Raw genomic sequence first — 11,713 nt, 5'->3', positions numbered from 1 at the left:
AGGGTACCGTTTGGAGATGGTCATTTTCTCCTTGTTTGGGGTTCTTCCAGAGCTTGCTGTACATATCTATTGCCCAATCTATAGGTCGCGAATAAGCAGGGTTGTAGTAAAGGGCTATGGAGTGAGTTGAGTTGCCTACCTGGTGCTTCCAAATAGATGGAGACTCTAGTAGAGGAAGGTGAAGCTGGTTTCACAATACATAGTGGTTTGGACGATGAGGATTCGTGTCGTTTCAATACAGCTCCTAGAGGTTCGTTGACTTGGCACTTGTTTTCAAATGAAGTATCTTCATATACTTGCAATGTAGCAGCATCAGTATCAGCCAAAGCATTCTTGAACGTCTTTTCAATGACCTGATGCTTCAAGTCAGCAACGAAACTATAGGGTCGCATCCTGACCACATCTACATCCATCCTAGGTACAGGCTTAATGACACCGTTACCATCTTGTGCGTACAATTTGACCCAAACAGGCACAGGCTCCATTATAACGATAGTTATGAGTATATATATGGCAAATGCTTGCTTGAATGATTTTTTACAGAAGACAAGCAGAGAGGCCTCAGGCGAGACTGTCTCAGAGACGGCGGGGAAACACGTAATGAAATATGCCAGGAGATACGCCAGATTTGCCAGATTTCGCTAATATTCACATATGCGGGATACGAGTTAGCACGAGACTTGTTCTAGTCTCTATCTAATATGAAGGGTGTTGGGCTGCAGCTAACAGCTCGCATGAGTAAGGGGGTCCCGTTTTGCGTTTTGAGGGTTGTTGTAGTTTGTAATTGTGCTTTCTTCTTTTGATATAAACGAATCTCTGCTGGTGTTCTAGTGCAGCATAGCTTAACTCGGTACAGGATTCCACCAGAATTGAATAAATAATCGCATTCAACTATCAAACACAACAAATACATCATGTTCGACACGTCCATCACGTAAACAAACTCCAGAACAAACTGTTGTAATAACCAAACCGAAAACTACTAGCATCCATGAAAACACTTGCACTTTGCACTTAAAGATGAGCTGGAGAAGCACGTGTTGCAAGACAAAGACTGCCATCTGTACTAGTACACGGCAGCGAAACTACTCGGTACGTGATTCCATTGCCTGTAAATTCATCCATTAATCACATTGCTCACACTCTTACCCTAGCCAAACACTGCAAAGAGGAAGCATGCCCTGCTATTTCCCGGTCAAGGAGCTCAAGTAAATGATTGCAATGATGTATTCGTTGCATCTGGACGTGATTCTTACTCTCTTTACTATTTTAGCATGTCGGCACGTTTAGCATTCATCACAATGTTGCAACTTTGGAAATTGTGTCGCTAAATGTCTCGATCTCATACAATACGTATACAATAGGGATGGGGAAAGATATTTATAGTGTTTATCAAGTAGCTAGAACCGTCCTGGATGAAGCTGAAGAAGCTGTTGCCGGTGGACTCAAATCACTCATGTTTGATGGTCCACAACCAGTGCTGACTCAGACCGAAAATGCTCAACCTGGTACGATGTAGAAGATATTTTCTTGTCTAGTGGTGTTGTGTTTCCGTGCTGGTGTGAGAAGAGATGATGGGAAATTTTGTGGACTATACAGATACTTTTCATCAATTCAGCCACGCTCATTCGCATTATCTCTGTATAGCCATTCTGTCACATTCAATTGCATTATTGAGAGTACTCGAGGTGTGTCTCGACAATTTAACGAGTACTGTCCTTGTACCTGACGTCCTTCGTTGCTGTAGACTGAATACGGTTTCGATGTGAGACACTGTACGTATATTCTCGGACATAGCCTGGGAGAATAGTAAGCCCATCCATCTACTACTCGGTAGCTACTTTTGTCCGCGACTTACACTTCCCTTTTTAAAACAAGCTCTGCGCTGGTCGCTGCTCAGTCTGTTTCGTAAGTTTGATTGCCTGATAGCACACAGTTCAGATTGATAGATTCACACTCTCTTCTTAGATTATCTGATGCCATCAAACTTGTGGTAAAGAATTTTGAAAGCAAGAAAAGAAAAATGAAATCGCAGTCTACTACAATTTCTCGACTTACTCTTGTCTTCTAAACATTACAGCGTCTGAGAGGACAAGCCATGGCACAATGTATACACCCGTCACGAGATACTGCTATGAAGGCTCTGGTCGTAACAGGCTCTCTAGAAGAAATCGAATCGATAATACAGAGAATGCAAACACAACTACCACCTGGTGAAGTGGCTGAGATTGCAAACATTAACAGGTATTGTAGATTGCAGTTTTGTCTTTTTGCGCTATGCCGCATCAAACAAACCAGCTGTGCAAGATTGTTGAATTGATTTATTTGTTTCCTAGTAAATCACAAGTAGTCCTATCGGGTACAACAAAGGGAGTAGAATACGCCTCATCAATTCTACAGACGAAACGACTGGCTGGTAGAGGTATATCACTGCCCGTCTCTGCTCCATTTCATTGTTCTCTAATGCAACCAGCATCATTGAAAATGAGAGAAGCATTATCAAAGATTGCTTTTCAAGATCCTGTTACTGATGTGATTTCGAATGTTACTGGTCGACCGGTATGGAGTTTGACCTTCCGTTCTTGTCACCCGGAATTTTATTCTCGTTGATAACGTTTTCCCCTTTCTATTTTAAACGCAGTTTGAAAGTGCGTCTGAAATACCCGATTTATTGGTTCGACAAATCACATCACCTGTACAATGGCTACGGTCTTTGAGATATGCTAATGAAGATCAGGTTCATGATTGGGTATGTGTTGGACCGACAAAAGTACAAGCAAACTTGGTCAAGAAGGATTTTCCACAAGAGATCATCAAGTAAGGACCTGCAGTGTGTGATGTTGTTGAATAGTCTGGGTCAATCGAATTGAATAGTGAACAGAACATATCTGGAACGCTCATATTTTTCCTTGATAGAGCGATAAGTACAGCAGACGATGTCAAGACAGTAGGACCCAAGCTGAAAGATTTGTAGTATTTAATACCCTTCTAACTCAAAAACTACATTCACTCACTCACACACGCATCCGTGGCTCTTGGTTTTATGGTTTCCACATTCCACACCCTCAATCACGAAAACACAAGTTTTACAAATTTTCGACACGGACACAACCAAAAGCAAAAAAGCCACCAATAGTCATCCTTTAACGACACAAAACATGTCAAACCCATTCTTGGCTCCCGAGGAACGTACAAATGTTTGGGGTCATGCTGCATCGACTGAAAGGCCAGTGTCAGGCGCCTTTGTCCAACCTGAGCGTCCCACAAATGCATACAACAATGCTGGATCAAATGAACGTGAATTGCAGGAGCGAGAGAGAATTTTAGCTGCTCGTGAAAAAGCTGTAAGTGATTACTGCATTACTGCACTATTATAATTCTTTTGGTTGTGGGGTTGAGGCAGTTTGGGAGAATCTTTGAAAGAGCAAATGTTAGTCTCACCGAAATCGAAAGATGATGTTCTTCCTTTTTGTTGTTCTTCCGTTTTGTCGCAGATTTTTTGCGAACTTGAAGAAATAATATCTTTTTTCAGGTAACTGAACGAGAACGAAAAGCAGAAGAAGCTGGCTTCAAACCACCAAACTGGCCTAAATTCAGACCAATTGTGTATCATGATATTGAGAAGGATATGCCTACGCCAGGTAAAACCAGGAACAAGAGGAAATATGCAGAGCTTGGCTGGTTCTGTCTGTCTTGACGATACAGAACTATTCATCATGTCTACGCACTATAACATTGTTTTCAACTGCCGGTAGCTGCCAAGGCTTTAATGAAGCAGGCATTCTCTCTATGGCACAGTAAGTCAAACTCCTTTGTTTGTGAAATCTCCAAAGCTGACTACACTAAATTCACCAATTTTTGTAGTTGGTGCAGCTTCCTACGTGATGAATTTTATTGCTGCGTTCTCGCTTCTCGTCACCAAAGCCGACGGTGCTTCTCAAACGTTTGGACTCTCTTTGATGATTATGCTTATTGGAATCCCGGTATCTTTCAATTTCTGGTATATGGCGCTTTATAATGGTGTTAAAAGAGATAGGTCTATCAACTGTGAGTGTGGTTTTGAAACGTTTATCTGAGTGGGCGATTTTTTCTTTCTTTTGCATGCCCCTCATACTACTAATTGACATATCATTATACTATAATTCCAGTCTTTCTGTTCTTCGTGAACTTTGGATTCCATTTGGCTGCTGCCATCTTGCTGTCAATCGGTATGGAAAAACAGACTTGTGTGAAATTGGCCAGCACCAAACAACATGATTATATATTAATCACATCTCCTTTATTACAAAACCTACAGGAATTTCCGGGTGGGGAGGTGCAGGCCTTATATATGCTCTGGCTCAATTCAGTAACAACATTGGATCAGCCGTGCTGTGTGTCATTGCTTTCGTCGTTTTCGCTGTAGAGATTCTGTACGGACTGTGGTTTTTGAAGAATGCATCGTTCTATTACCGTAATCAGGGTATGACGTTAGCTAAGGCCCAGGAAGAAGGAATTCAAGGTATAAAGCATGACTCTAGGCACTTTTTTTGCTTCGTTCTTCGTTTTTAACGAAGCAAGCATCTGGCCAGTCTCGATTCTTGGTCTGTATTAATCTTCCTTTGCACCCTAGCTGCCGCCCGCTCAAAGGTCGGCCAAGATTTCGCTATGGCTGGTGTCAAGGCTGCTGCTACAAACTCCACTCGTTAAAACACCATTATCTGGTTTCCAAACCGCACTAGGAACTTTTAATTTATATCCACTGTAGTCAAATCTCTTTCATTTTTCAACAGCAATTTATTACAATTGAAACAATTTAACTATTAACAACCACATGTTGCTTATGCGGCATTGACTGTCAAGATTTCTTGTTTACCAGGCGATTTCACCTCTTCCAATTTACTACCAAAGAAGAACCCAGCTCCAGCTATCCGTGAATTTAGTCTCTTGTTTGCTAGAATCTCTGGTGTGTCTCGGTTCTTGGCTGCTTGTTCCTTGCGTTTTTCTTCATAGTACTTGCGTTTCAGTTCTTGTAATTCCTGCCCCAGTTTCTCGATTGTGAAACCCGCTTCGTTGGATTGAGAGTGGTACATGTTTAGCTCGGATGCGAGTGACTGGTAAATGAAAGTTGGAATAGTTAGTTTCACTATCAAGCCAAAATATATATATCCTAATCCTAAAATATTACCTTGGCCTCAGCAACCTTCCCCTTCAACGCACTCCTCACAATCCTCAACTCTTCAATAATCTCGGGCCCCGGTTGTCGCTGCAGCGATAACTTGACTTCGTTATACAGGCGTTGGGCTTGTTGCACAGCCAATTCCTTCTCCACGACTTCTTCAGTCTTGCAAATGAGACGTTTTTGAAGTGCGTGGATTTTGGTGATTAATTCGAATGTGGAGGGGTCCGAGCCTGCCAGTTTGCGCCATCTGTGGATGTTCATTGGGGATTCGAGTTCCTCTGTTGTGAGAAAGATGGGTTAGAGGCTAAATTGCTGCAAAATAACCCGACAAGAAACGCAACAGTATGTACCTTCTAAAACTTTAACTCTAGTCCTCTCCTTCAACACCTCTCGCTGAATCTTGAATATCTCATTCCGCAACACGTCCAAATTGGCAGCCTCGGATTTAAGCACAACACCTTCTCTCCTTAATCGTCGCACTTCGAGTTTGAGGACTCGGATGTCTTCTAGACGTTCGCGGTAGGCGGATTCTCCGGATGCGAGTGTTGAGGTTAGGAGTTTGATCTTTTCGTACAAGAGGTCCATTTCTTCGTTGCGGCGGATAAGTTGGGTGCCCAGGAGATCCTTTGTGGGAAGGGTAGTGTTAGTGGGCTGGCTGCATGGAAGAGGTGCATAATCTTCCTTTTTTACCCTCTCTTGCAAAATGGCTTCATGCTCTTTTCGTAGTCGTGCTGCTTGAGCGTCAGCATCATCAATGACGTGCTTGAGTCTTGCTTCTTCAGCTCGCTGGAAAACAATTAATGGCTGGGTTAATACAGCAAAACAACAAAAAGTGGACAACACGTACAAAATATACCAACCTGATTTTGCAATTGCTTCGTGGCATCATCATATTGTGTCTGAAGCTTGCCAATAGTCAACGACAAGCTTTCCTTTTCCTTTTCCAGTTTGGTGTGTTCAAAGTTTTGTTTCACATGAGCTAGTTTGGAAGGTATTAAAGTTTAGAAGCCGAAAAACGCGGAACATACATCATCAATACCTGATTCCTTGGTAGCGATTTCTTCCTTCAACTGCTCAATTTGGTGGTTCATAATCTTTATCTTTCGCTTCATTTCGGTAATTTCATCTTGGCATTCCATCAGGTTCTTGGAATAGTGATTCCTGTCGGTTCTCACGTTCTCATACAAGCTCTGTTTGCAAGCGAAAAAAATCAGAAAAATGACCTCGCACTTATGTTCGATAGCGACCCAAGCACGACACATACCTGCTGTTCCTTGAGTTTGCGTTCCAAATCATCCATTCTCTTTCTCCCATCAAATATCAACATCTCCTTAATCTTGACCTCTTCCTCTCTAGTCTGAAGCGCCTCCGCAATACGCGATGCTTCACCAGCCCGCGAATCACGATCCCGTTCAAGCGCCCAAATCAATTTACGCGCTTTAGTAGCTTCTTCCTTGTGTCCAGCAATCTCATGTTCCAAATTACGTCTCTCACGTTCCGAGACACGGACTAGTGAGATTTGGCGTTGGGCGGATCCGGCGGCTTTTACTAGCGACTTCTGAGCTACATCACGATCTCGGCTAAGACCATCGACTTGTTTACGTAAATCGTCGATTTCTTTGCGGAATGCTTCGGATTCGTGACCACGGTCGAGCGATATGGTCTTGTATTGATCACGCTCGATCTCGATGTCGAGTTTGGCAGCTTCCAGTTGCTTGATGCGTTTGGTAAGTTGGTCTCTCATTCTAGAGACGTTACGTGCTTCATCGCGGAATCTGGCAGCCTCTAAATCCCATTTAGATAATTCGGTTTCATAGCGTTGGTTGTCGGCGAGAAGTTTCTGGGTAGTGTTGACTTGTTCCTCGTATTCGTGTTGGAGACGAGCTACTCGAGTATGTAAATGTTCCTTGTCTTTTTCGGCTCGTTCTGCTCTACTACGTTCGTCCTTAGATGTTGTCTCGAGACGTGTAATGGATTCTTTGAGTAATCGGGCCTCGTTCGTCTTGTGTGTGATTTCGGTTTCCTTTTTGGCTAACTGTTCGGCAGCTGTTTTGACCGAGGTCTCGAGTTTCTCCTTGTTGCGAACTTCACGTTCCAATTCAGATTTCTTGGAGCTCAGCATTTCTCGTAATTCACCATATTCGATATCCAAAGTGAGTCGGTCATTGTTCATACCCTCCATTCGGCTTTGAGCATCGTCTAGCTCAGACTGCAGCGTGTCGGCACGGAGGTTGGCATCAGACAAATCTTTGGCGAGCTGTTCCTTTTCGGCGGTGAGCAACTTGATGGTGTCTTCATCGGCACCAGCAGAGGAAAGTGTCGTTTTACGTCTTCTGGGTACCGTACCAGAGGCAGCATTTCCAGATACAGCTTCAAGCTCTTCCTTCAACCCAGCAATGGTTTCCTGATCTTGAGCCTCCTTGATACGTGACGACTCGACAACACCCCAAGCTGTTTGAATCTCCTTTTGCAACACGGTGATTGTCGTTCGATCTTTCTGGCACAATGCTACAGCCTTGGAAACTTTGGATGCAGTGGTGGAAATTTCACTGACGAGCTCCTTGCATTTGGATACCAGCTTGTCTTCAGATGTTTTGGATTGTAGGTAGGCGTCTCGTAGTTTGTTGAATACGTCGGCTAGTCTCAATAAATGGGAATCAGATCCATCTGCGACGAGATATGCGATAGCATTATCCAATCCTTCGACGCTAATAGGGTCATCTTGAGCTGTTGTGCTGGTAGGTGATGCTGCAGCTACTCCATTTTCTTCAGTAGCTGGTGCAGCAGTCGTAGTATTATTGGGTAATGTTGTGTCCTGCGATCGTTCTCTTTCACTTAGTTCGGCGGCACGCTTGACTATCGAGTCCAATATTCCATATGCGCTGTCGTCCTCTTCCTCTAACCGAGTGCTGCTGCTGGATGTCGACTTGACGTTGTTGATTTGAGCATTTGACAATGTTTTTGATTGTGAAGCTCGGGAGTCACGGCTGGCACGCGTCTCGACACCTGAATTACGTGGTGAATTGCTCTCCATAGCACCCCAATTCACGCTAAAGAGACGTGGTGCTATTTAAAATTGCTGCTCAACTTGTCTTTGCGTCAAAGTCCAGGTGCTGGAAAAATTCCCGAGCAACCTGAAAAACAAGATCAAGACTGCAAGATCAATCTTGTACTAGTATTTATTTAAAGTTCAAATATGAAATATATTGAGGGTATTTTTATTACATATGGGTGTGTCGTTCAACGACCTGTGGTATATCAAGTGAAAATAGAATTAACAGACCGAGGTTATTTATAACAATTGTTCCACCGGCTCTCAACATGTCAGCTCAAGATCACGTATCACAATTGTTCCAACGGCCTTGTTTGCCACTATTGCTATCTCTTTAGCATTCTGTAACTTGGCCACATTGTTAGTAAAGCTCGAGATTGGTAGTTTAACACTGAAGGTTGCTGTTCCTGCACCAGTGGCAGTCAGGTGGGGAGCGATATCTATAAATGTAGATGCTCCAGCAGTGGTGTTCTAAAAATGGACGAGAGTGAGTAAACGGAATTGATTGTGGGAATGCAGTGTTGCTTACTTTGTCATATCCTGTTCCTCCGATATTATTATACGTGAATCCAATACTAAATGTAGCTGAAGAAGACGGTATCGTGACCAGCATTGACAACACCGAAAGTGTAGAAATATCTAACGACTTTCCCCCGGGTTGCAAGGAGGTAACCCACCCTAATTATCAAAGAGAAGTATCGATTAGTATAAGTTTGCGTCATCAAAAATTCGCAAAACGAGAAATACTCACATCCGTTGACTTGGTTGAAGGCAATATTCAAAGCGCCATTATTAATATTAGTAGTAGCAGTTGGGCCAGCTGTCTCGGTACCACCCAAAAGATTTACACTACTAGATTGTGGATTCGGATCTACTTTACGTCCCACACAAAGTCCCGAAGATACCAATTGTTGCGGAGCCGGCGTACTGCAAGCCTGAGTAACTGTGACGGTCTGAGTTGCACCAGCAGCATTATACGTCGACGTCACCCATACAGTTTTTGTTATAGCATTAGCCACTACAGCACGACCGTGTAGAAAGATATTCTTATCCATCATCTGTACTATGGCATCATTGGCAAATACAGGTACTGGTTCAGGAGGCGGTGTGAATGCCGGTTCTGGTGCTATTATATCCCTCTTTGATACAGAGGCAAATTCAATTGCACAGCTCAGCCGCACATTCCACACTATATACTTGTCGACTTCGTTAAAATCGGCAAATACTATTTCTCTGGCAACTGCTAGTTTGGTGGCGTCTGTCGTCATCTTGTTTATGGGTATGTAGACTTGGTATTCCAGAGGCGAAACATAGTACATGAAGTCCGAGACTTCGAGATATGTGTCCCCTGACGTGTTTTTGGTGCCAGTGCTTCCAATGTTGTTGTAGGAGAAGCCAGCTGAGAATGTTGACGTGTGTGTTGGCACTATCACGTTAAAAGCCAAATAGCTAAATTGACTGATGTCAAATGAGGACCCAGATCCATTCAATGCAGATACCCAGACTAGGAAGTGAGTGTCAGCATTTAATCTGGTACTTATATGAAAACAACAAAGCAAACTTACATGCTGGTAAAGATTTTACACGAAGCTGCAATTCTGTACCGTTCGAAACAAAGGACGTTGCACCGGACGCGCCCATTCCTTCGTAACCACCAAAAAGACTACAGAAACAACGGTGAGCTAGAGCGTAAAAAAACGTGGCAGTAGCTGCAGAATTACTTTGTGTATGGATCAGGCCCAGGACTGACAACACGATCCATGCAGATGTCTTTCACCGATGAAGCTCCCACCGAGTTTCCAGAACAGACAGTAGTTGTCACGGTTGCAACGGCATTAATTGTTTGCGTATGAATAGCAGTGTATGTATACACTGGCAGACTCAATCCTCCCACGCAACTTCCACCAAATTGAGCATCAGTGTCACTGGTTTGGTAGTAATTCTTCCATAAATTCTAGAATTCGGGATATATTAAAAACTGCAAAAAAATAAGAAGGGCCGAAAGATGTAATTGTACCTGCAACAGATACGACCTTCCAAAACCATTAACTGCGGCAACATTCGTGTACACATTTTGCGTAGGAGTAATGGGCGTCACTCCAAACTGTCCTGAACAGACATCACCAATTTCCCATCCTGAAACCGTAAACCATCCGGTCCCATACGGGTCTGTTGCTGTTGATGCTAGCTTGAGTGCCAATTCTAAAATGAGTGGGTTTGGGAAACTGTTGAGCACCATAGCAAAAAATATCAAGAATCATAGGAGGATAAACATACGATTCACAACAGCCGACTCTAGACACCCTTGAGGTCCTCGCAATGGTGCCGATAATCCACTAGATCCCACTGCCCCTCCCGAGCTCGGCAGTCCCATCTTGAATCCATCATTCTCACAATTCGGTAGCTGGCCAGCAGCATGGTAGAATGAGTTTATCGGCAGGTAGATGAAGAGAACTTTGCCACTTCCTTTTGCTATGATGAGTTGTTTCGGTTGAGGGTGAGAACCACTAAGAAGATACAGGAGATCTTTTTTTTGCTACATTCAAATGCATTCCATACATGTTGTAACATCCACAAATGAGTGTGTTCCTCCTATTCCAGGTGAATCGGCTTGCGTGGTGTCTGCACTGAAGAATAAAGCATAGATTCCGGTAATGTCCTATAAATATGAGGTGAGAACTTCGTAGCTTCTAGGTCATGAATCTGAGCAGGGCGCTGTACCAATGGCAATCCCAAATTGATGGCATTCGTTATAGCTGCCTGCTGAAAGTAGCCTGTAAAATCCACCGTCGTTAATTGCGCTGATTGTCCCAGCGTCACCTAGCAAAAGAACCGTTTGTGCCCAGTCTCGCAAGCCTCACTTACAACAAGCACATACCGAATTCGTAACGTATTTTGAGTTCGCATCCTTATAAGTCGATGTCAACATATCCCACCATTGGGTGTACGCCACGTCAGTTATGAGATTCGTTATGGCAGTTTTCATAGAAGCTCCCGAGCTCGATGAGAAGTCTCCATACTATATCGAGAAGAAAGCACGTTGTAAGTCAAGATCCAAGCTTCCCAAAACACGTAGGAGGGAATAGATCATGATCTCCCAAAAAACTCCAAGCTTTCAAGCCACAAACTTACGAATATGGGATATACAGTTATCGGATTAGTGAGTATAGAGCCTCCAAGATCTATAAACGCGAGAACGTTAGCCCTCGACCGCAAATTGTGTCGTTGGGAAATTGGTTATTGGTGGTGGGCAGCTTCGAAAGCTTGGTAGCTTTGTCGACAAACCACAAGTCTCTAACGTGAAAATTCAATTATATAACAACTTTACATCGTAATAGAGGCGGTCCTTGTTGAGCTGTGGTTGTAATGGCCAGCATTAGCAAACCAGCAGCCAATACATCGGATTTGGTGGTGAACATTGTGTTTCAACGTGATCCTTCAAGAAAACCACCTTAGAGGAAGCGGTCCCTTGGTATCTCGAAGCTGGAAGCCTTGTACGG

General features: G+C 43.5%; 3 protein-coding genes across 3 annotated transcripts; 2 read left to right on the top strand and 1 right to left on the bottom strand.

The window, feature by feature from the left end:
- Positions 1-1,020: 1,020 nt before the first annotated feature.
- Positions 1,021-2,974, top strand: SmJEL517_g00780 (uncharacterized protein; the record flags this gene model as incomplete). The annotated part of the gene is made up of 11 exons (XM_031166709.1): positions 1,021-1,092; positions 1,155-1,208; positions 1,274-1,508; positions 1,648-1,688; positions 1,748-1,809; positions 1,879-1,908; positions 1,969-1,993; positions 2,081-2,244; positions 2,337-2,559; positions 2,642-2,817; positions 2,917-2,974. 11 exons carry the CDS (start codon positions 1,021-1,023, stop codon positions 2,972-2,974), a joined length of 1,140 nt encoding a protein of 379 aa, XP_031027440.1.
- Positions 2,975-3,158: 184 nt separating this feature from the next.
- SmJEL517_g00779 (uncharacterized protein) lies at positions 3,159-4,689 on the top strand (the record flags this gene model as incomplete). Its single annotated transcript, XM_031166708.1, has 7 exons — positions 3,159-3,344; positions 3,533-3,641; positions 3,756-3,797; positions 3,865-4,047; positions 4,149-4,208; positions 4,298-4,501; positions 4,613-4,689. The coding sequence occupies 7 exons, from the start codon at positions 3,159-3,161 to the stop codon at positions 4,687-4,689; spliced, it is 861 nt and encodes a 286-aa protein (XP_031027557.1).
- Positions 4,690-4,820: 131 nt separating this feature from the next.
- On the bottom strand, positions 4,821-11,632 carry SmJEL517_g00778 (uncharacterized protein; the record flags this gene model as incomplete). The annotated part of the gene is made up of 19 exons (XM_031166707.1): positions 4,821-5,093; positions 5,168-5,439; positions 5,512-5,785; positions 5,852-5,947; positions 6,022-6,140; positions 6,201-6,351; positions 6,426-8,227; positions 8,501-8,684; positions 8,743-8,891; positions 8,965-9,717; positions 9,779-9,876; positions 9,935-10,167; positions 10,231-10,415; positions 10,491-10,685; positions 10,773-10,872; positions 10,935-11,033; positions 11,092-11,232; positions 11,346-11,395; positions 11,542-11,632. The coding sequence occupies 19 exons, from the start codon at positions 11,630-11,632 to the stop codon at positions 4,821-4,823; spliced, it is 5,265 nt and encodes a 1,754-aa protein (XP_031027558.1).
- Between the last annotated feature and the right edge of the window lie 81 nt (positions 11,633-11,713).

Source organism: Synchytrium microbalum (genome assembly GCF_006535985.1).
Source record: "Synchytrium microbalum strain JEL517 chromosome Unknown SmJEL517_scf0002, whole genome shotgun sequence".
Lineage (NCBI taxonomy): Eukaryota > Fungi > Chytridiomycota > Chytridiomycetes > Synchytriales > Synchytriaceae > Synchytrium > Synchytrium microbalum.
The sequence above is the reverse complement of the archived record's forward strand: the minus strand, read 5'-3'. Positions and strand labels throughout refer to the sequence as shown.